The sequence below is a fragment of the Exophiala viscosa genome (assembly GCF_022695815.1).
Source record: "Exophiala viscosa unplaced genomic scaffold EDD37scaffold_1, whole genome shotgun sequence".
Classification (NCBI taxonomy): Eukaryota; Fungi; Ascomycota; class Eurotiomycetes; order Chaetothyriales; family Herpotrichiellaceae; genus Exophiala; species Exophiala viscosa.
In genome coordinates this window covers 3,654,453-3,676,960 of record NW_026944353.1, presented here as the reverse complement: position 1 = coordinate 3,676,960, position 22,508 = coordinate 3,654,453, and the positions used below count along the sequence as shown (strand labels likewise).

General features: G+C 51.0%; 7 protein-coding genes across 7 annotated transcripts; 3 read left to right on the top strand and 4 right to left on the bottom strand.

The window, feature by feature from the left end:
* Window positions 1-4,469: 4,469 nt before the first annotated feature.
* EDD37DRAFT_617898 (uncharacterized protein) lies at window positions 4,470-7,462 on the bottom strand. Its single transcript, XM_062815774.1, has 3 exons — window positions 7,202-7,462; window positions 6,527-7,138; window positions 4,470-6,472 (listed from the first exon to the last, which is right to left on the bottom strand). Exons 2-3 carry the CDS (start codon window positions 7,128-7,130, stop codon window positions 4,815-4,817), a joined length of 2,262 nt encoding a protein of 753 aa, XP_062675709.1. The 5' UTR covers window positions 7,131-7,138; window positions 7,202-7,462; the 3' UTR covers window positions 4,470-4,814.
* A 214-nt stretch (window positions 7,463-7,676) lies between these two features.
* EDD37DRAFT_617896 (DNA polymerase IV) lies at window positions 7,677-10,368 on the bottom strand. Its single transcript, XM_062815773.1, has 3 exons — window positions 9,657-10,368; window positions 9,432-9,604; window positions 7,677-9,382 (listed from the first exon to the last, which is right to left on the bottom strand). The coding sequence occupies exons 1-3, from the start codon at window positions 10,192-10,194 to the stop codon at window positions 7,913-7,915; spliced, it is 2,181 nt and encodes a 726-aa protein (XP_062675708.1). The 5' UTR covers window positions 10,195-10,368; the 3' UTR covers window positions 7,677-7,912.
* Window positions 10,369-10,569: 201 nt separating this feature from the next.
* On the top strand, window positions 10,570-11,718 carry EDD37DRAFT_655615 (ATP10 protein-domain-containing protein; the record flags this gene model as incomplete). The annotated part of the gene is made up of 2 exons (XM_062818770.1): window positions 10,570-11,624; window positions 11,679-11,718. The coding sequence occupies 2 exons, from the start codon at window positions 10,570-10,572 to the stop codon at window positions 11,716-11,718; spliced, it is 1,095 nt and encodes a 364-aa protein (XP_062675707.1).
* Window positions 11,719-13,975: 2,257 nt separating this feature from the next.
* On the bottom strand, window positions 13,976-15,070 carry EDD37DRAFT_69730 (uncharacterized protein). Its single transcript, XM_062820152.1, has 3 exons — window positions 14,839-15,070; window positions 14,670-14,783; window positions 13,976-14,616 (listed from the first exon to the last, which is right to left on the bottom strand). Exons 1-3 carry the CDS (start codon window positions 14,896-14,898, stop codon window positions 14,113-14,115), a joined length of 678 nt encoding a protein of 225 aa, XP_062675706.1. The 5' UTR covers window positions 14,899-15,070; the 3' UTR covers window positions 13,976-14,112.
* EDD37DRAFT_671563 (50S ribosomal protein L35e) lies at window positions 14,999-16,093 on the top strand (the record flags this gene model as incomplete). Its single annotated transcript, XM_062819418.1, has 3 exons — window positions 14,999-15,028; window positions 15,342-15,487; window positions 15,579-16,093. The coding sequence occupies 3 exons, from the start codon at window positions 14,999-15,001 to the stop codon at window positions 15,814-15,816; spliced, it is 414 nt and encodes a 137-aa protein (XP_062675705.1). The 3' UTR covers window positions 15,817-16,093.
* EDD37DRAFT_69687 (mediator complex, subunit Med16) lies at window positions 16,020-19,190 on the bottom strand. The gene has a single exon (XM_062820145.1). The coding sequence runs from the start codon at window positions 19,023-19,025 to the stop codon at window positions 16,224-16,226; it is 2,802 nt and encodes a 933-aa protein (XP_062675704.1). The 5' UTR covers window positions 19,026-19,190; the 3' UTR covers window positions 16,020-16,223.
* An 831-nt stretch (window positions 19,191-20,021) lies between these two features.
* Window positions 20,022-22,307, top strand: EDD37DRAFT_69576 (SIR2 family histone deacetylase). The gene has a single exon (XM_062820119.1). It carries the CDS (start codon window positions 20,149-20,151, stop codon window positions 22,000-22,002), a length of 1,854 nt encoding a protein of 617 aa, XP_062675703.1. The 5' UTR covers window positions 20,022-20,148; the 3' UTR covers window positions 22,003-22,307.
* The last annotated feature ends 201 nt before the right edge of the window (window positions 22,308-22,508 follow it).

The following is a 22,508-nucleotide window of genomic DNA, read 5'->3' as shown; positions in this document are numbered from 1 at the left end:
CGAGTGGTTTTGCCAGTTTTGCCGAGGGACGGTTTAGCTGCTGAATCGATCGATGGACAAAGATACTCTTGTCTCTGCAGGTGGCAAGATCGACTGCAGCTGATGAGGGTACGGCCGAGGATGGGTTGACGATGGACGAAGGAGCACCAGAGGGTTTCGGTGGCTGATGGCAGAGATGCTGCTAGTGCGAATCTCACAATCTGATGATGATGCTGGGATGAGGATTGATGCTGGTGATGATGATGGTGGCTCTTGTTGATGATGGATGGAGCAAATCTGATGTCTACCGCTGCGGGCAACTGTCAGTGTCCCTTCAGGCAATCGCTAGGTCAAATATTTAGTAACCTCACTTGGGTTAGGCAGCAGGACCCCAGTCTATACTCGTATTGCTTTGTACAAGGTGTTCTGTGGATCGGGATCTAAGGCAAGGTCGGGGGCGGGATTAAGGTTGAAGCCGCAACAAGATGCGCGCTCCCCAGGTTCTGGAGAGAGGCCGAAAGGACTTTGCGAGCGAGGGGCCACCGATACAAGGGATTGAGTTCTCGAGCTTGATGAAGGATTGGATGAGGAGAGCGAGCCTCGCAGGATATGTGCAGCATAAGCTGTGAGATGAGCACGGATGGGCAAGGAAAAGAGGTGCGATCGCCGCACGCGAGGGGACTGAGAGGGGAATGGAGCTTTCAAAAGTGTGGGCGGTCGAACCAAAGCCTATCGCGCCCAGCTCTTAACGGAGGACTTGTCAGTCTATCATTACTACCTTTGATCATTGCTCTCGTTTTCTTTCTGATGAGAACACATGCGAGATTTGGTTTAGAGGCGCATCGAGCTAGTTGGAGACAGAAAAAGTAAAGACTGTTGCTGCAGCTTGCAGTCAATAGGTGCAGAACAGACTCCACGGGTAGACAGGGGACCGGGGTGTCAGAGTTCATGTGCAGAACGAAAGAACCACCCGGGAGTGAACGAATGATTACTGCAATAGGTGCCTCGACCTGCCACTGCGACCTGGAAAGATAGAGAGGAGCGGGGACCCCGAGAACATACCGACCTGGGCACCTTTAAGCATCAGCATGACTCCCGGTGTACGTACAAGTACAATACAGAACACCTGGTACTTCCCTTCTGCCAACTTCTCAACACAGTAACTTAGTCAAATGCTTTTCCAGCCGAATAAAGCTGTAGTCATCATCATCTTGACTGTGTGTCTACTGATAATCGCTAAGTCCTGCCATCGATATTACCCAGCAAATCACAAACAAGAAAAGGATGGAATCAATGGACACTTTCAGGCTGCCATTGCCATGGCCCTTCCGCTCTATCCAGGTTACAGGCCTTTTTCATGACCTTTCCCCACGAGGTCATCTGCCATCTCCTCCGATACCCTGGTCCGGTGGCGGAAATGCGTCTCCATCCTCGCATTCACTTTGGTCATCGCTTCCTCATCCGGGATCCAAGCTTCATCTGTAAGAAGATGACTCCTCGGCATCCCGCCACGGTCTCACTTTTAGTAACCCGAAAGAGATGTCCTCGATGTAATATTAGCTAGTAAAAACCAGATATCCTTCATTCCAAGCGTGCCGTGTTGTATCATCAAGCAATTGGAAGCTTATCAAACTGTCAGCTGATGCCATTGGATTCAAGCACCCATGACCTTCTTGATCACCAATCAATCCACGTCGTTACATCCACATCCACACCCCCTCCCCAATACCTTACGGCTTCGTGCGCGCAAACCGAGCGATGGCTTTCCAGATCCAAGACATCATTGGTAGCCTGACAAGAGAACCTAGCTGAGCGGGCGAGCAGCGGGAGAGACACTCGTCCCGAGCTTTCTTCTTCTGCATCATGACTGGTTCCGTTCCTTGAGCAGAACTCAGGTCATTTACGTTCACGTTCATGGTTATGATCCCTCGAGCACTGGCCATGCTTGGACGCGTCGGCCAGGCGCGAACTGCAGCCTCATAGTGCTTGCTGGCTGAATGACCAAAGCCACCCTTTTCTCCACGCTTGGACGGACCCACTGAACCGTTCACAATGGATGGCGCTTATCGATCGTGGACTTTAGCCGTAAAGCCTGCCTTATAGGCAATGTCAAGGTTGCAAGAGGTGCTTCTTACTAGGAAGTAGCAAAGGTCGTGAAAGAATGCGACGCCGCATACCGCCTCCTTTCAAAGGATGCGCAATCATGATCGAGATGGCTGAAGTATGGGGAGGAAAGCGTGGAAAGCTTACCAAACGAGGCGGACAAAAAGTACATTCACAGTACTCATCCATGGTGGTCCATGCATTAGACTTTGACATTCCCAGCCTGCTAGGAATAGTAGTCAAGTGTCTTGTAATGGCCAGTCAGGATGTGGCTCGCCGTTGGGTTCGCACCATTACCACACAATGGATGAGTATCCGGTGCGTATGAGATAATGCTCCATATATCTTCGATACGTACGAGACGTATAGGCCCGAGGGTTGTGGTCATATTGAAACCAAGCCTGAACTCCGAATGCTTCGAAAGCAAGCCCTGAAGTGCAATAGGGCTTCAGTTCACTCGGAAGCCACAAAAGTTTAAGAGTCGAGAGAGGCACCGTGACTTTTCCAGCATGCAAAATCCGTGTCGCGACGGGTATCCTCGACGTCAGAAGACATACTATGTTCTTTCAAAATTCGAGCCCCCCGCTTCGGAGTCAGCGGCAAGCCTACGCGCGGCGCACATGCTAATCAGTAAGGCGTGCCTTCTTTCTGACCCAAAGCGTCCTCTTCATGAACCTTTCTGGAGACATCTTCGACGGTGAAGAGCTTCTGTGATTGGGAGGTATGCAACATCCTGTCAGAACTTCGCTTATTTTCAGTTCAAATGCATCAGAGCGTCTTTCTACGGTGGCATACCGATTTGGCCAACCGAATGCCCTAGGAGCCGCCTTTCTCTGCTGCTTGACAGCGAGGACAGGTAAGAAGCGGAGTGTCAGAACGTACTTAACGTTGTAAGTTACGTCGTTGTGGATAATTCTTGAGCAGTCAATACCGCCTCTCTCGGCGTCAAGTCATTGGAGTCTTATCATTTGTTCCGGCCCAGCCGTAAGAGCGAAGATATTCTCATGACGCCTGTCACATTGCACATTGTCTCGTGAGCACATCGTCGAGGCTGATAGGGCTTGCGTTGAGAGTGGTTGCTCTCGTAGGTTGCAACCAACTTTCGCCCCCACGAACCAGACTCTCTTTCATGGGAACTTCTCGCACAATTCTCGGGGGCCTGCATGGACAATAATGCCTGTTACGACGTGTAGAGCACGATAGTGCAAGGTTCGCTTGGCTGATTCATCAATCCTGGCTTGGGCCCGCCTAAACCATCTCTGGCATGCTAGGCCATCTCATTATGCTCGGGCACTCTTCGGCCCGCCCCAGGCTTGCCATCCATTACCCTGAGGGTGTGCTGGGAGGGTTCGACATGAGAAGCACAGTACATCCAGGAAATGGTGGTTGAGAGAGGTCGTGCTGATTGTTCCATATGATAGGCTGATAATGGAGATGAAAAATTGCTGTCGTCAAAGAAGAATGGGCGCACGTAACAAACATCCAAAATCCTTCCAATCAGTCACCAACAGCACGAAGGGCAGGAATGCTTTCAATGCTGGTCATCTGGGAGTTCATCGTCCATCCTGTCAAACCCCTCTGCGCATCAGACGACCAGGCTTTGTGGAGGTACTCGTAGGCCGAAGTATGCGCGCTGGATAGTTAAGCTGCACGGTAAGGCGACGATCATGCGCACAGACTCCTGTGGTAGGGATCCAGGGTGCAGAGCCTCCAGAATTCCAAGCTGCAACCAAGAACCCAGGCCACCTCGGCCGCCGTGGCACAGTGGGGGACCGATGCGAGCCGCTCTCGCAGCAAGTTTAATGACCCGGACGCTAATGACATGCATTGGGGTGCCAGTGTTATGCAAGATCGCCGAAGTGGTGTGCTTTCTGCTGTACACTATTTCTTGCACTCTGTGGATGTTCCCACAATACCAAATATTGGTTTCTGTGGTACTCAATCCAACCTCGCCTCTTTTTCTTGTACTTCACACCTTGTGCCAGCCGGTCCAGGTACGCTGGTAGCGGGCAAATTTGCAATCGCTTCCCCAGCCGTTAGGATCGTGACACTTGCAGAGTATCGGCCACAGAGAGATTACACGGCAGGCAGGAGACAGTGTTGTGATTTGGTATGGTCGATTCGGGTTTGTGAAGGATCAGGTGTCTCCCCAGGCTCTTTGAAGTACACAGTGGCAGTGAATAGTAATGGAAAGAGGCGGTATGTTTCATCTTGTATGAGCCGTTTCAACATTGTTTCGACATTGTTTTCTCGTCGATGGTTGGTAGATGGAGATCATCATAAGTTGTCATTGCTGAGAGGGTTATTAATCTGTGAGAAGGCGCAGCACGGCAACATAATAAGTAATCAGGTACTTTAGGTAGGTAGGTATGCAGAATGCTCTTTCTTCGCAACTTTTCAAGCTCACCGCCATGAAGTGATTTCAATGATCTGGTTGGTACCTCTCTCAAACTAGTTCAACTCTGTACATTTATTCAGCCCATTCCTGATGAACTCCTGGGGTATCTCAGCTCGTGACAAATCTGATGGCATGCACACCATCCCGTCGTGTAATCGTACATATCCTGCTGCGTTCAACAAGCACAGCAAAATCCAAGCGTTTCTTGGTAAATCAACCCACACCGCCAGTGCTCCTGATCAAACCCCTTTGGTACAAGAGCGATTTGCCGACCTATGAAAAGAAACATTCTCTTTCCGCACGTACTCCGTCTGATAACACCAAGTCGAAGAGGCTACACTTCCAGCAGAGATCGGAACAAGCTCCCGTCAAGCGATCTGTAGTCGAATTGGTTGAAAGCAGCATTCTCGTGTCTAGTAGCGAAGTCGCCTGGAATCTGAGCGGTTGCCAAAAACAGAGCAAGAGTATCATCTTCTTCGTTCTGAACAGCAAGCAGCCCCGACTCTGTATCGATGGCAAGCTTTGGATCGAGTTGTCGTAGACTCAGGGCCAGTTGAACAGCCTCCGCCAGTTTCTCGCCCTTGTCGGCATAGGCGTCAGGACTTTCATCGCAAACCCAGCGGAATGGTCGTGATTGCTCATTTTCCCAGACACGAAACTGCCACGACATCCTCTCGGCACAGTTGAGAAAGATGATGGCGGCCAGCAAGGTATCGAATCCGGGGACTTTGAGGGGATCATAGACGCGCTTGTCAAAATGGCCGACTACAGCCCGATAGAGGGCATCAGCCCGCTTTTCCAGCATGGCGCGAAATTGCAAGCTGACCATGAAGTAGGCGTAGCTGGATGAATCAGCTCCGATGACGGTTCGTTCTTCTGTGCCATCTGTGCCATCTGTGCCATCAGCGACGACAACAAAATTCTCCTTCCAGTCTGGATTCGTAAGCAGGGCAGTGACTGTCCACAGGTCGATGACATCGGGAATGGGGTTTTTGTCATCTTTTGCAGTGACGACGACTTGCGGTGGGACGTTCAGGGACACAGCATAGTTGAGACATGCTTTGATGATTGCTGACCTCTCTCGCATGATGACTGCAGGAGTGATTGCCTTTAGGTATCGTTCCACTCTCGGACCGTTGTCGTTCGGAATTCCTGCATCGATGACTACAATCCCTGCATCGCCAAATGGAAGGTTCGCGTCTTGTGCGTTTGCAGGGCTGAACAACCGAGTCTTTGGTTTCACCTCACGACATGTCAGGATGACCTTGTACTCGTCGAAATGGAAAGCCTCAATGTTGGCATCAATTTTGTCGTTAATAGTAGCGCGCTTCATCAGCTCAGTCTCCTGGAACAGGGTGGTACGGTAGGCAGAGACGCGATACAAAGGATACTTGTCCTTGACGCTACCCCGAAGACACTTCTTCCAGTACCGCGGATTTTGGACAGAAGCACACAGCTTACAAGGGTCGGGTGTATCACCGCAGGGTTTTCTCAGCATGCGGCAACGCATGCAAGCGCCTACTTTACGTGTGGCTCGTGACTGTTCTTTCTTCTCGTTGGTCATGGGCCCGCGAACCTTTGGGTCTGCGACGGCCTTCGAACGTAACATGTTTTGAGTCGCTTGTCCGTTTGGATTCATTGCAATGGGTCTGAAGCCCGGGACTGATCCAATCGTCTCAGAAGTGGTAGAAACGAGGGTTTGGGAAGTTGTGGATTCGCGTGGTACCGGTTGTGTTTCGAACAAGGCAGACAAGTGGAAGGCTTGACCTTGTGGCAGAGTATCAGACATGAGATCATCCAAAGGAGTGCCGTTCTCAATCTCCATCTCCATCATCGTGCGGTCAAACGCCTCGCCAGCAGACATAGCTGTGAGAGCCTGAGATTGAGTAGTAACAAGATTGGGACTGAGCAGTCCATCTTGGGTGACTGACACTTCATTGGGGTTGTAGGAGAAGACTTGCGAAAAGTCCGGGGGCATGGTAGTAGAGATTACTGCCGAGTGTCAGTGGGGCTTCTGAAGTAGGTTTCGACTGGGTATGGGCATACCATTGTTCTTAGCAAGCATCTCAGGCGCTGCCAAGAAGTCCTCGTCATTATCGAAATGGGCGTCGAGCTGAGGGTCGACGACATCTTGAGCTGCCACCAGAGCGGCGACATGTCCATCAGATTGTGTTGGAACAGCTTGGGTATGAGCAAAGTCCTGTCCAGTGGGATCAAAGTCATCGTGTCGAACTGTATGGAGAGCAGCAAAGTCAAAGGGTGCCTGTGCATTGTGTCCGACTTGTCGTGATGCCTCAGCCAAAACATTCAAAGCATCGAAGTCCTGTTCCTCGGTTGCAGCGGCCGGGGCACGAGCTGGAGTAGGAGCTGTACCAGCCGTCAAGTCATCAGGCTCGACATAGTTTGGGTCGATGTTGGGTCTGACGTTGGGGCGAGCGAGATCATGAAATCGGAGAAGTATCTTCACGCGCTCAAATTTGTTGAGAGCAGTACAGTGTTTGGTCAGGTGAGCTTGGAGATTTTCGATGCGGCCTTTGGGAACGTGTTCACCGCATTTTCTGCAGGTGTGATCATACCGGTTTGACGTGTCGCAGACTTTGGCACCGCGTATGTAGAATTCCGTGATGAGGGGATGGGGTTTTCTGCCCATGGTTGAGACTGTGAGGACGTCAGTACTGAGGACCCGCATATATGATGTCGCCTTGCGTGAAATCGACTCACGAGATTGGCCGTGCCGGTATCCGTGAGGGGAAGTGACCGGGGTGTGATCGGGGTCGACGGTGAGGTTGTGGAAAGCCGAATCCGGGGTAATTTAAGAAGAGAATGATGTCTAACCCAACTCCAGGGTCCGCACAAGACCTTGAAGCAGGGTATTAAGTGCTTTGAACGTATTGCAATGCTGTGTTCAGTCAATACGTCGTTGTTTACACGATTGAGTCTGCGACCCGACTTTCAAAAAATTGAACAGGCAATATCTTGATATCAAAGGCGGTGTTGAGATAAATTCGGGCGGTAAGATTTTCACATGGTTGCTTATTGGCTCGACGGGCCAGTCCGTGCCAAGGACGCACTTAGCCGCATCTGACTTCGGTTGACCGCGCCGAAATGCACAGACTCAAAGTGACGTCGTTTCGCAAGACATGGATACATGAGGAGACGACCTATCTATTATCAGGAACACCTTCATATTGTTATCCTCTTCCTTCCTTCACATATGAAAACATTTTAAGAAAGCCTTCCAACTTGTGAACAGCGTACAAAGGAGTAGATGAGCTAAAGCGCTTCAAACTGAACCATGCGCAATGCTACTAAACAAACTCATGAGTGGGCCCCAATCGTGGTGGCATTTGCAAATCCAATGCTCATAAAGATGGCCCGTTGTATACAACTCAGGCCTCCGTCCCAACCACACTTGGTCATGCCATGTCCTGATCAGCCACCAATTTGTCGGTCCCCTGGTGGACGATAGGGAACTCCAAGTATCTCAAAAATGCGTCTCTCATCATGACCCTCTAACAAGGTCCCATCAGTGATCCGCTCCCTACCACGCCCTCGCATCACGTCTTTGTACAGTCCATGCTGGTTCAAACGCATTCGTTTTCGGCTGGCCAAGAGTCGAAGACTTCGATTGAAGAGATCATTTCCAGTGAAGTAGATCAGAGCTGCCCCGAGTTCCGCCCAGGGGACGAAAAGGAAGTCTATGCGGCGCCACGCTTTCGAGCCCGGCACCACTGATGCTCCGTGCCACTTTGAACAAGGCTCTCCGAAACGTCCTGCGGCTAACGCAGCTTTCAGGAAGCCTTGGTCCGTCAAGTTGGGAATAACAGTGTCCATCATCAGGGTTCGGATATGACCAATATCGGCGTTCTCCTTGGTGATGATGCAGTCAATATCACCACAATCCTTCTTTCCTCGTCGATAAGAACCACCAACCGTCAGCTGAAAGCCTCTGTCAACTGCTTTTAGTGCTCTTCGAACAACCTCTGCATGCTGGGTTACCTCGTCACGGGGAATTCGTTGTTGGAAGTCATCATAGTGCTCAAGGCCGACACGCTGGCTGGGGTTCAGCTGTGCCTTTTGACGGATATCCTCTAATGTGCGGAACCCCTGAGCAAGCCACGTCATCGCTGTCTGGTAGCCCGCACCATATATGCCCGTGAAAAGCTCAAGTGTCTGGTCGTGTGTGTCTTTCTCCGCAGCATCAAGGCGCTGAACACGGTTTTTGGCGACGTATTCTTCAATGATGGCCGCTATGCTCTCTCCGATCTGAGGTATCTCGAGTGCTTGTTGCTTGGTTCGAATCAATCCCGTCTGTTTTCGAAGTGCTGCGATGGCCTTGCGGAATGCCGTTGTTCGGAAATGGTCGCCCTTGCTATCATATTTGCTGGCTAGCTTCTGCAGCATCTCTATGGTTGCTTCATTCGGGTTGCTCTTGTCAGTGCTGCCGTCGTTTTTCTCCATACACTGAAAGCCAGCGTTCTCCTTGCGGATATTGTCATTGGCCATAAGCATGTCCAGAGCTGGGTCCGACTCATCTTTGTCGGTGGAGGGCGCTGCGTTGTCATCGAAGCTCGGCTCATCTGGCAGGTTGCCAAGTTCACACACATCTTTCAGCGCAGAGTCGAGTTCATCTTCTGACTCTGTGTCTTCGTCTTGGAAGCGTGACTTGGCGTTAGGGTCGGGACGCGAAGGTGTTGTATCCCCTCGTTTTGTTTGGGGCGCTGGACGCAAACTCTCACTGTCCTCACAGCTGATCGACCTGCTCAAACTGGGCACCGTGCCTGGGTGCTGATCGAGATGTTCAAATCCTGGTACCAGAAAGCGCTGTCGAGCAGGATCTTTGAGTTCCTTGGCCGAAGTACAATCGGTAACCCAATTCTCGCGCACCAGCGCCGGTCCATGCTACGAACACAGTCAGCATGAGTATTCACAGTAAGCATACTGCACTTACCGGAAGTTTTCCTGCTGTAAAGATTTTGGATGCTTGACTGACATCGAGGTCACCACAAACAATGATGTGTGTCACATCATCGTACCACTCATTTGCCCACGTAGCACCGTACTCGACAGCTCGGTGGATTTGAAGTCGCCGAATGCTATCTTCGTCGTTGTTAGGTACGAAAACTATCAGATTGGTCAGCATAGTTGGACGTATAAAATCAGCACCAGCACATACAGAAGAGAAGACCTGTGAAGATCTGTTGTTCGAGCGGTACTGATTGTGTTCTTCTCAGGCGTGGTGGAAGTTGCAGCTTGCGTTGCTTGATGTTTGACAGGTCCGTCACATTTCGTCGCAGCTCGACCTTCTTCTTCTTTGTGGCTCCTCTTCTTGGAGAAGGAGGGCCTTTAACTTCAGGCTTTCTCTTAGAAGCAGCCCGGGTTGGCTTTGGAGGACTTATGGAAGTGGTCTGGCTCTTTGTGAAGGCTCGATCCGTGGACGGAGGCTGTCGAACCTCCTCATCGTCCGACAGGATTACAGGTGCTGCCTGTGAACCTTGGTTGAAAGGCTTCTCATGCGCGCGATGTTGATTTGGCTTGACTTTACCAATCTGGAATGCTTTACCAGATTTGTGATCGACTGCTCTCTTGGTCGTGTGTCCGGACACTTTCACGGAAGACTCAACCTCCGTTTCCTCATCGTCATCGAAGTCATCCAGCCCATACAAGGATTCAAAGAAGTGATCCTTTTCCGTCTTTTCTTCCGTTGGCAACATCGTAATGTATGGCAGATGTTGGTGGTGGTAGAGAGTAAACGGTCGCGTAGAGTTGTCATGATCGATTTACGCGCAGGCAACAACTCCAGTATCACTCGGAAAAAAACAATTGTCGTACATTCACTCAAAAGATGAAATATGTGAAGCGGGAGTGAGCGGGGTGGTGGGACAAGCCGTGTTTTTGAGTGACACGATTTCTTTCTTTATCGATTGACGATCCGACACGACTCCATCGCGCTCTCATGTGACCAGGGCGCCAAGGCAAATCTGAATAGTACCAGTACCCATACAAACTACCTGATGTCCTAGAGCTTGCAGTCGCAGTTGCTTGCCGTGAGCGACAGACAACTTCGGCACTTATACACGGCCCTCAGGATGGGTCGAGAAGATATATTCAGTCTTTTCGTCTCCCTTGCATTGCGCCCTCACAGTCGCTGCCTGTACCGGACCCAGAAACTGTCTCAACCACGCATTCGGTATGCTTCCACCTCCAACATTCCACCTCCTGCTGCGCCGAAATCGAACATCCCTTTACACGTCGGCCTCGATCGAAACCCCGACTCTGTCTCGGCAATTTCAAGGATCCCCATTCCAAAGGGCGAAAGAGGCGAGAAATTCACACCCTCTGTTCTCTCCCGACCACTAGGGCTGCAAAATCGTCCTCTTCCTGGTCAGAACAGTCCCCTCGACCGGCGTACACTGCGAGAGAGGACGCAAGAATTCAGAAGTTACGAAAAGGCTCTGGAGCGACGGCGTGTATACCTACGGTCCTTCTTCCGCCCTTACTTCCAAGAATGGCGGCGAGTAGACCACTGGAAAGGCAAGAGCTTCGTCTCCAACGAAAGGCTCTTCAAGCGCGAAAAAGCACTATATTTCCCCAACATCTGGGGCCAGACACTCGCAAAGGAAGGCGACGGTCCGGACGGTGGACGGGACCTTGCGCCCGTCATCGCCGGCAAGATTTCAATCATCGGGATGCAATCTGGGCAATGGGCAGAGGAGCAGGTCGACACGTTCCTCGGTCCGTCGCACAACCCTAACCTGCCCAAGATCGTCGAAGACAGCAACGGCCTCGTTCAGCGAATTGACGTCAACATCCAAGGAGACATTGTCCGCGCCTGGCTCGTCAAGATGTTCAGCGGGAGATTAAGGAAAATGATCCCGGAGGATCGCTGGGACAAGTACTTCATGATCAAGCTTCCTCGGGATATCCGACGTGGTTTGACAGACGACGTGCGCGATGCTATGGGTTTCCTCAATTCTCAAGTCGGATATGTCTACCTTGTCGACTCAAGCTGCAAGATCAGATGGGCCGGAAGCGGCCACGCCTGGGAAGGGGAAGTCGAAGGTCTCAATGCAGCAGTGCAGAGACTCATACAAGAAGAACAGAAATCGCAATCGCCATCCGTATCAGCCACCAGCGCCTTAACGTCCAAATCGCTATCAATCCCAAAACCACGATCAAAGGCTCAAAAGCTGTCCAGTCCAGACTCCAACGCGATTCCAGCTGCCGCTGCCGCTTGATTCAAGACAAAAGGTTTGTGGCCACATCACGATTCTACTGAATCGCAGTTTTCCGGCTTGGTCCTGTTTAACAAGTTAGAGACGACACGCTCTTCAGAGGGAAGATGTTCACATACCCGCACTTAGGACACGGCTCGTCGGCCTCCGCTCCGTCAAGGATATCGTGCGTTATAGTGCATCGTTTCGATGGCACCTTTTTCGTCGCCTTGGGTCTGGATTCTGATGAACTTGCTGCTGTGTCACACATCGAGTGGACATAATATGGCGCCGGCCGTGCTGTGCCGGGGCAGCAGCTCCAGTGGTATGTGTAGTATATGCACATGGAGTTGGATGTGGTCTGAAGTCGGAGAGACTCTTGGATTGTTGTTTGCGACCCACGGATTCGGGTATTGTGAGGCGGCACCAGTTGAGCCTGATAGTCTCCGAGGTTTGCAGTCTCTGGTTATCGGCTTGCCGATGAAAAGTCTCTGATGATTCTGATATTGGTACTGCTGGAATGCTGAAAAATGATACAGGCCATTCCTCAACCTGCGTTGCCCACAGAGCCCAGGTTGCTTTTATTCCCAATCCAATCCCGCTACCACGCCGCTTGGCAAACTAGAAACTTTTGTTTGCCGATGAAGCAAGTAAAACTTCCTTCCTTTGTTCTGTAAAACTTGTCGTATGTTTGCGGCGGACCAGCGCCGACAGTCCTTCAACCCCAAAGTAATGTATGGCAAAGACAAAGAGGGAATATTATCGCAAGATTAGTAGCCGCAATAGTTGGATACGCGGACGAGGAGAACAAAGCATATGGATTACTCGAGGCTTCAGATGATCGACGAGGTAACGAGGGAAATGGATGTAACAACAAAGAGCGTCAGTTTTGCTTCACGCCCAGCTTTGGGTTGGCTTGTCAAAGAGTCTTTTTGTCTCCACGAATTGAGAAAAAATTGAGAGAAATCTCTCGGCATTTCGCATTGGCATTGGCACTCAAAGGCCCAAGCATAGGATTTGCAAAAAGATACCAGGGAGTGTTTGGCTCGGCAGTGGCCATTCCAGATTGTAGTAAGGTTTTCCAAAGTCGGTCCTATACTGTTACGTTGCACAGAAAAAGGAATACGAGGGTTGATTCGAGTCGTGAGATCATTTCCATTTTAGCCCCAACCTTTAGCCTCCGCACAGGATTTGTACTGACGATTGCCACAATCGTACAACCAGGTGTATATGCTACAAGGCTTCTATCTATTGATCATGCTTTACTCGCAGCGTATAAAAGCACGAAATGATCCTGCTGGCAAACCAAGTGTGAAGTTCGTGGTCCGTCGAGTATGCGCGGAGATGCGATCCGTGCTCATGTCGCTGGTACGAAATAGATCCGCAATACCCGCCAGCTGGGTCCGGCATTTGGCCGGTACGTGAGAAGTTGCAATTCCTTCCCCATCATTGGTGCCCAGGGGTGGGGACTGCTGAACCGCGCACTTGACTGTTCCAGGAATGCCTCCTGGCAAAAGCCGTGACTTACGACGCCCGTAACCACCGGGACGGTGCATTTGGTCATATTTCGCGCAGCGCGCAGCGTTAGACAGCCTTGATCATTATGACTGACCCGAGGTCCGGGAGCAAACTGAAAATCCTATTAAGCGATTGCGTGGCCTCCGGTCTGGCAACCTCAATGCAATGAGACCCATGGATGATTGGAGCCTGCGAAGCACACAACTGGGCATAGCCGAACCCCATACTCCATGCCGCCCAAATGGTGGATATACATTCAGACAATGATTCTGATTCACCTGCGTGAATCGATGTTGACCAATTCCTACTCATGCAAGGCTTCTCCAATTGGGCGCATATGCTGGCGTGCCACTGACGCCGATCGAATCTAGACCACGAATGCGTCGAACTGATGCCGATAGGTCCGTGCTCTGCAGTCAGCCGCGTGGTCCCTCGTTGTTGGTGTCGGGCTTGAAAAGCGGAGTGTGGTTTGTAGGGGCGAATCTTCGAGACAACTTGGGGTTGACCCAATCCTCGTCTGCCAGTATGAGGTTGCTGGCGGTGGTCGTGCGTGCGTTCTCGTAGAACAGCTCGATGAAGTTACTGCCGACCGCTGACGCTGCGCGGCCTTGAAAATCGTTCCCCATCAAGGCAGCTTCGTCAGTCGCATAATCTTATGACATGACTGTTTTCCAGGTATCATCGAAGGGAAAGAGCCTGAGCCTCGCCCGAGAAACGTGCTGTGGTAGCGGCATCTGCGGCAGTACCCGTCCGTATCCAGTCGTGCCCTCGTCACCAGTGGCATCTGCCGGCCTGATTCTCCATGTGGCACCATGCTGCTGAGTGACCTGTCACAACGACAGAGAGAGGTGTGGCCAATATCAAACGTCTCACCTCACCGCTGCCGCCGTGTATGTCTCCTCAGCTAAAGTAAAGCAGCACAAGGAAGCAAAATGCGATGAAACTGCCCAGAATGATTCCATCCCTCCGTCTCTTAGTTCCTATTCTCGATATCAGTCCATTGACGCCCGGAATCTGTGCTGCTGCCGACGTGATTCGTCGGTTGACACTGGCCAATGTCTCTCTCTGAATGCCAAAGTTCTCGTTGATAGCGTATGCCTGGGCCAACACGCCGTCGATCACGCTATGACTTTGATCCAGGCGGCCTCGTTCCTGGAGCATGTATTCTGCTTCCGCTTCAGCGGGGTTGGAGCTTCGAAAAGCGTCAATGTCAGAGCGGACATTGGCGAGAAGGTGCTGCCGATCGCGTGCTTCGGATATAGAGGATTTCAGACGACGAAGTTCCTGTCGATGTTCGCTGAGGACTTCGCGGTGACGAGAGAGGTTGTTCTGTTTCAGTGTAGATGTGCTCAAGGCACTTTCTGAGTCGAGCAGTCGGGAGAGTTGTGCCACGAGGCTTTCACGCTGCATGCCTACATGAGTCTGGTGTCTGCCTAGCCAAAAGTGTTGTCTCCTACCTTTTCCAATAACTCCTCGATCTCAGACTCGTTCCGTTCTTCTTCTTCTGACGGCTCGGGAGGGAGGTTGGCCGTGGCTGCATATTGGGAATACGTGTGGAATAAGGCTTCAGTCTGCGCACGTAGTCAGTACACAGAGACTGGTCGGATCGCTCCCGGTTGCGCCTACCTGGCTTTCGAGTGTCCTGATTTGTTGGCGCAATTGCGCCCATCCACCTCCAGAAGCCATGGCGTATTCGAACTCAGAGCAAGAGGTGGAAGGATCGAATTGTGAGTTATGATGTTAGATCAAAGTAGTCGGACGTTGCAATTCATCACATATACTTGCAATGAAGCAACCTGTTGTTGACGAACAAAACGTAAGGCTTCCCCTGCATGCAGACTTGTACTCCACACGCAGCCTACCCGATGAACAAGGCTCAAACTCAACTTAGACCGTCCGCAAAACCGCCAAGGGATGAATCTCCACTTCACTGATCACGTGTAAAATATCAATCTTGGCATGGCGCTTGCCCACAGAACTTCAAAATTTCCGGCGTTGTTAACGACAGCGAAGTGAACTGCGTCTCTTACACCCACCACATCCCAAGTCGACACCCTCCCGCAATCAAGATGGTACACCTCCCAACGCTTCAAGGTCAATTGCGCACAAATTACTAACAACCCTCATAGTCGACCAGCGCCAGAATCAAGCCCGGCCAACTATGGGGCAAGAACAAGGATGACTTGAAGAAGCAACTCGACGAGCTCAAGTCTGAGCTGGGCCAACTGCGCGTGCAGAAGATCGCCGGCGGTGCCTCCTCAAAGTTGAACAGAATGTACGTCTTCACGAGACCCAGACTCAGACCCAATTGGAGACACGCAACGAGATGAGAAAGAGAAAGAAAACTGACAAGCCCTCGAATATAGACACGACCTCCGCAAGTCGATCGCCCGAGTCCTTACCGTCATCAACGCCAACCAGCGACACCAGCTCCGCATCTTCTACGCAAAGAAGAAGTACCTCCCTCTCGATCTCCGACCAAAACAGACCCGTGCCATCCGACGACAACTGAGCAAGAAGGACGCCAGCAGAGTGACCGAGAAGCAGAAGAAGAAGTCGACGCACTTCCCCCTACGAAAATTCGCTGTCAAGGCTGAGGCGTAAATGAGTTGAGGATGTTCAGTGTGGTCAATTGATTAGCTTTTTTCGGCAGAGGTGGGCTCTCATCATCGGACATGTCGCGAATGAATGGATGCCAAAGGTGTTTTCTGAAACTCGTCGTCTGCAGAATGAGCAGCGAGTTCAGCGGCATAGGTACGGAGATGGTATCGGAGGATCCAAGTTGAAGGTCTTATCCCGTCCACAGTACATGGTGCAAAAATGAAAATCAAAGAATTCACGAGACACTCGCGAATTACTGGATTCTTGCGTTACAATGCGGTTGGCAATGTCGAAATACGCACATACTCCGTCATGCGACGTGCGTTACACTTGATCCGATTGCCTGGCTTCTTCCATCTCCATCTCATTGCTACTGACCCGAACTGGCGTGTCGACTTTCTGCCCAACCTCTACTCTGCATCCGCATACTTCTTCCAAGGCTCGATCACCCACTGCCCATCACAGATACACTTTGAAAGAAGCTGGGAAACCGTCTTTGACCAATCTGGCGGTGGCACAACAATGTCCGCACTGAAACTGCCGCACCGGATACACCTCCTAATGACAGGCTCGGCAGTGCCACCAGGCTCCAAAACACCTTTCAGTATTGGCTTCTTCCTGTGAACATCGTAGATGGGTGGTGCTTGTTTCTTGTCATCAGCATGTTTTCCAAGCACATCATGGTTCAAAAAGACGTATTCCACGTCAACCTGATCGGTGAAGAGCTTGAGTCGATCGACCAACATCTTCGCCCTCAAACCAGCAGGGCTGTTGAATAGCTTGGTCAACAGGATCTTGATTGTAGATTGATATGATTCGGAGACCACGCCTGTGGCCATCATCTCGAGCTGCCGTGAAGTAGTGGCAGCGACGTCGCCCTCAACGTCGCCCTGTGCAGCCCAGCGATACTCGAACATTGCCTCGATCGCCTGAAAAGTGATGCCTTTACCGGTAGTCTGCTGTTGAATACACTGCAGCATTTGCATTTGGTGTCTCGTTCTCGGTTCCGTGTTCTTAGCATATGCCCTTACAGCTCTAATAAAGGCAACCAAGAATATGCGGGAGCAGTGGATATTCAGGAGGAGTGCGATAAGGCCTTGAGTGCCATCTCCTGCGGTGTCTCCGAGCCGCCCATGGCCTTTGTCACCAAACATTTCCGGATTCGTTTCACGGTCACCGACTTCCAGGATCACACTGATCATGAACCTTATTACGCCCAATCCCCATCGGATATTTGAGCATAGCATGTCTGAAAAGTCCTGGCTGACTTGGACGTTCGCGTTCTGAAGATCTCTTAGGTTCATAAACAACAGGGTGGCAGTATAGCGTATGTTGTTGGCCACCCAAGCCCATTGGGCACTCAGAGACCACCCTGTCCTCCCATCTGTAGATGATATTGAAGGAAGCTGTGGACAGTAAGCTGTAAGCGAAGCGTGGTAAGCCATTACTCTTCCCATCACCTGCTTATGGAAGATGCGCTCGAGCTCTGAACCTTGCGTCTTCTCATTAATGAACTCGGTATCCCTAAACAGAGTCCGATACATGCTTGAAACGACCATTGGTGCCAATTCGGGCGGAATCGTTTGGAGCGCACACATTAGCACATCGTCAATGGTGGCGTTTGACCAACATGCTCGAGCAAAAGCAAGATTCAGAGATGCGATTGCCGCGTCAACAGTTGGATCCAATGGCTGGTCGGGCTGTATCTGGCCCAGCTGGTTTTCCATCGCAATTATTTGAGTTTTGTCGTCCTGACCAATATCAGCCCTGACGCACGCGTTCGGGGAGAATCCGGGACACATCAAATCAGGAGTGAATGGGAATGTAAAACCCGACTGAGCCATTGATGATGTTTCCATCGTCGAAGCTGCATATGAAATCGACGAAAGGTCTTCTGAGCTCAAGTAATCTGTGCGATTCTCTTGGGTTGTAACAATCAGCGCTTGCTGACCATCAACCTGATGAAGGGTTGTGATGAACTGCTCGTTCTTTTCGAGTCTGCTCTGAAGAGTAATGATAGACCTAGACCCTGTATTACTGGACCCTTTGGAAGGTAGATCCGCGAACAAGGGGTGTAATTGTTGTTCGACTGTGGCGACTGTCCATTTCTGAATCATACTGCTAACGAGATAGCCTGGATCAGTTATGTTGATTGATCTGTTGATGCCTGATGATACAGCAAGAATGGCTGGTGGTGCCTGAGGCATTTTCTCGACTTCGGGAGAGTGGAGCACTTCCAGGTGACTGAGATTCCAGCCGTCTGGGTCGTAGAGGTCAGAGGTCGTTGGTGAGCCTGAGGGCCGAGAGGACACTTTGCCGGGGACATGCTGCACGGAGAAAACAGGAAACCCTTCATATTCCCCAACGCCAGACCAGTCTATTGACAGGAAAGAGACCGAGATCTGGCCCTTGAGTGAGTGGAGAGCAACCAACATCCTTCCTTCCACGGTCGGAGCAAAGCTGGCATGACTGTACAGCGTATCGTCTGATGTTGACACGCATTGGGTGATTATTGCGTACGGGCTCCTTGTCCTTTGGAAGCACAAGGTCAATGCGCCGTTCCGATGAGCGAGTAGTAGGGCCCTGGCCCAGTAGGGAGCCAGAGGTTTTGCTCTTGCGTTGTTATGCATCCACCTAGTATCATTCTTAGTTGCGTGGAGGACGACGTTTTTAGGTCGGTCCTGGCGATCTTGATTCAACCATGCCACGCCGATAGGTTGAGAAGTGTCGCTGACCTGGTCGAGGCTTCCAGATCTTGCTGATACCAGGGAATTAATGGCGACTAGAGAGCTGTGATAGATGAATATTCTTCCCTTGCCGTCGATAATGGCCAACTCGCCTCCATGTGCACTCCAGGCAAGGCTGATGGCATCCTCAAATAAGGTGGGCAAGGTCAGCCTCTCATGGAGTTTGTAAGATTGGGAGGTTCCATCGTAAAGGATGCATTCGATGTGTACATTTGAGCCGTCATTGGATATAGTGGCAATATGGCCATGCCTTGACCATGCGACACGTTCGAGACATCCACAATACCATCGATGTTGCAATTGTTCAATAAGGGCCGGGTTTGTGGCAGGAGTGACATTCGTACCAGCGCCTAGATTGTTGGTAGGATCGAGTTGTTGGATCTGTTGCTGCAAGGAATTTTGATTGAAGAATGCTTCGGAAGCGAACTGGTCGTTCTGATCAAGATCGTCTAGTCCCTCATCCATTTTGGCCGAGAACTCATTCCATGAGCTTTCGAGAAAGGCTAGTGGAGCCCCATACTACGGGGAGTCCCTTTGGTTGACCATCTGCGTTTGTGTACTATCCATTATGGTCGCTGTCGCTCGAGACAAGAGTATGTGTAAGATATCCAAATTTGCTAAGTAAGCGGGGTCCAAGCTGGCCTGCTGGCGATTGAAGCAAAGTGGGTAGCAGTATGTAAGCCACGGGGTTCTCCTTTCTGGGCGGTAGCCGGGGTAACAATCGCAAAACTTGACAGTACAAAGAATTCGAGAGTACAGTACCTTACTGGTGGTTATCTTGCTGATACTCTCTATTGCTGTCGTTTAAGTCCAAACTCGGTGATGTTGTTTACTGTGATAATTACGAAGAAGCCATCGATCGAGGTTACATGATTATGGAAGATAGAGAAATTGCGACCCAGGGTATTGTGCAAACACTGTTTATTGAGTATCTGTGGTAGTAGCAAGTCTCCTCTGGCTGTGGTAGATTTTCGGTAGGCGGCAGACGGCACCTCGCTGGGGCCTCCAGGCACACACACTTCCTCGTGCTTTAGCCTTTTCTTCCGCAAACAGGGCCTAAGCGTAAGCGAAACCGTGATGCCTTCCTTGCCTTACCGCCCGTTCCAAGGGGCTTACTAGGCTCCGGCTAGGTGGGCTTCCCCTTTCTATTGGGCACCTCTCGTTGTTTTTGGCATAATGAATGGCCCCGTCTAAGCTTTTTATTGTGTTCGGGCATCTGCATTGTTGTTCTGCGTTCCCGCTCATGCAGCCGCTGACGCTTCCTCCACTCATCATCACTCCTCCTCTTCTTTCCGTCTCTTCTCAGTCCAGTTCCAGGTCCTCCCCCAGGTCTAGTCCAGCCTCATCGCAATACTGCGCCTTCTCTTGCCATCCTCACCTCATCCTCCCGTCACCGATCTTGCGACCACCTCGGATACTTACAACAAAGACTCCGGCGAGATCTTTACTTTCATTTTCTCGAGTCGCAATTTTCGACATCGCTCTCGCCTCTAGAAATTCGAACGACGGTCGCTCCTGCCTTTCCTAAACAAAATGCAAATTATGCGATAAATAACTCGATCCGGAAACCACACTCACTTCAGCAACCATGAACGCCGACGACATTTCAGACCTTTCCTCTCCTTTAAGCTCGATACCGAGTTCACCCCTCAGTTCTCCTCCTAGTTCACCGATCATCCCGCCTGGCTTTCAGATTATCACTCCTCCACCTTCGCAAAATGCTGGCGACGATATGCCCCCGGCACGCAAACGTCGGAAGATCGAACCACGGAGTCGAACAACGCAACACCTGGACCTTACCTCAGACACTGCGCAATCAGAATATGACCGAACAGAAGCTCTAGATACCCTGCTCAAGGCTCTGCGAAACAGGCGGAAGATTGTTGTTATTGCTGGGGCTGGCATTTCTGTTTCAGCTGGGATCCCCGATTTCAGATCGTCTCATGGATTGTTCCGAAGTCTCAGAGGTGAACACAAACTGAAGAGCTCGGGGAAAATGCTTTTCGATGCATCGGTGTACAAAGATGACCATTCCACATCCAGTTTTCACGACATGGTACGCAAGCTCTCCAAGATGTCCGAAAGTGCCAAGCCGACCGCCTTTCACCGTTTCCTCGCCAGACTCTCGGCCGAGGGCCGGTTACTGCGACTTTATACGCAAAACGTCGATGGGCTAGAGAGCACCCTTCCGCCGTTGGCAACTCAAGTACCGTTGAACCACAAAGCGCCATGGCCCCAGACCATTCAGCTACATGGTGGTCTCGAGAAAATGATGTGTCAGAAATGTAGACACATTTCCGATTTCGAGGCTCATCTTTTCGACGGACCAAATCCTCCTCTATGTCCTCAGTGCGTCGCGGCGGATGCGCTACGGACGAAGCACGCTGGAAAGCGCAGTCATGGGGTCGGTAGACTAAGGCCAAGAATCGTCCTCTACAACGAACACAACCCAGATGACGAAGCAATCGGTGCAGTGACCACAGCGGATTTTCGAACGCGTCCCGATGCTGTTATCGTGGTAGGCACAAGCATGAAAATCCCTGCCGTGCGAAGGATCGTGCATGAAATGTGCCAAATCGTTCGAGACCGACGAGAGGGTACAACGGTTTGGATCAATCGAGATCCGGCGCCTCCTGGCAAGGATCTCGAAAACCTGTGGGATCTTGTCGTGAAGGGTGACAGCGACGAGGTCGCACGGATGGCTGGTCTGCGAGAGTGGGACGACCCTAACGTCGAGCTCGTAGAGAATCACACGACCGCCGACCTGGAAAGAGTCAAATCGAGCCAAGGACGAATAGAGGTTGTCATACCGGCTAGCCCCAAAAAGACCGAAAAGCAGGACGGCGTGGAAGTCAGGATCGAGAAGCCTGTGCAGAAACTACTTGTCTCTCCAGCGTTACAGGCTGCAACTCCACCACGCAGTCAAAACGGCAACACGCCGACAAAATCATCGAAACTACATCAATCAATTACTACCTCTCCCGTACGAATCAAGCTCAATGTTACGGCACGAAGCAAAGAATCGACGCAGACGAAAAATCCGGCGAGCACCGGCAGGACTATTGCAGATGTGCTTGGTGGGAAGGAAAACCGAGGTAACGCCAACAATAAACCGAAGAATACACTCAACAAACGGCCGAAAGTCACAAAGATTAGAGCTTCGACCAAACCTCGCATACAGCAAGTCATTTCCGGCAAGATCACGAAACCAACAGTATCAGTTAACATCCCGCAACCATACAGGAAACCCGCCCCGGAGCCGCTATCACCCCGAAGAGACTCAAACGAGACTTTGATTCCTGTGCAGAAATCGGAGTATTCCAGTGTCGAGGCCAGTCCTGCGCCGGAAACACCACCTTCGACCAGCGCAGACTGGCAGAATCCCATCACCGTATCTCCTACGGGTCGAATACCTTCTGATATGGTCAGGTTACTGAACTAGAGCTGCCAGGAATGAGTTCTTGTGCTGCGGTGCTTGGGCATGCTTCTTGTTGTTGTAGAGGAGAAGAAGGGCATGCGCGCCCAGGGCTGCATGAGGCTGCAGGACAGCTTGACCATCATTCTACCTATGCACGATTGGAGCATAGTAAGCATCTTATCATATTTGTACGATACCCAAATTATGCAGAGGCAGAAGATATGATGGTATTCGAGAGAGTATCAGTCGTTCCCGAATAGGATTCATTCGGTGATCTAGTACCAGATATCAAAGATTAAATTCGTTGACAGCGGGGCTATATATATATATATTACAGTACTCGTCGAGTCGCAGCCTTGCATTCTCTTCAATGACTTTTCAACGTTAAGATCGATAGACTGCACGTATAGCAAGTACGTCGATGGTTAAGATGGACATGGGAATTTATTCCAACCTTTTGAATCGATTCATGACAATAAATATACACAGTTCGGTAGCTGTGGCTGCCTTGGCACAAACCCGAACACTGC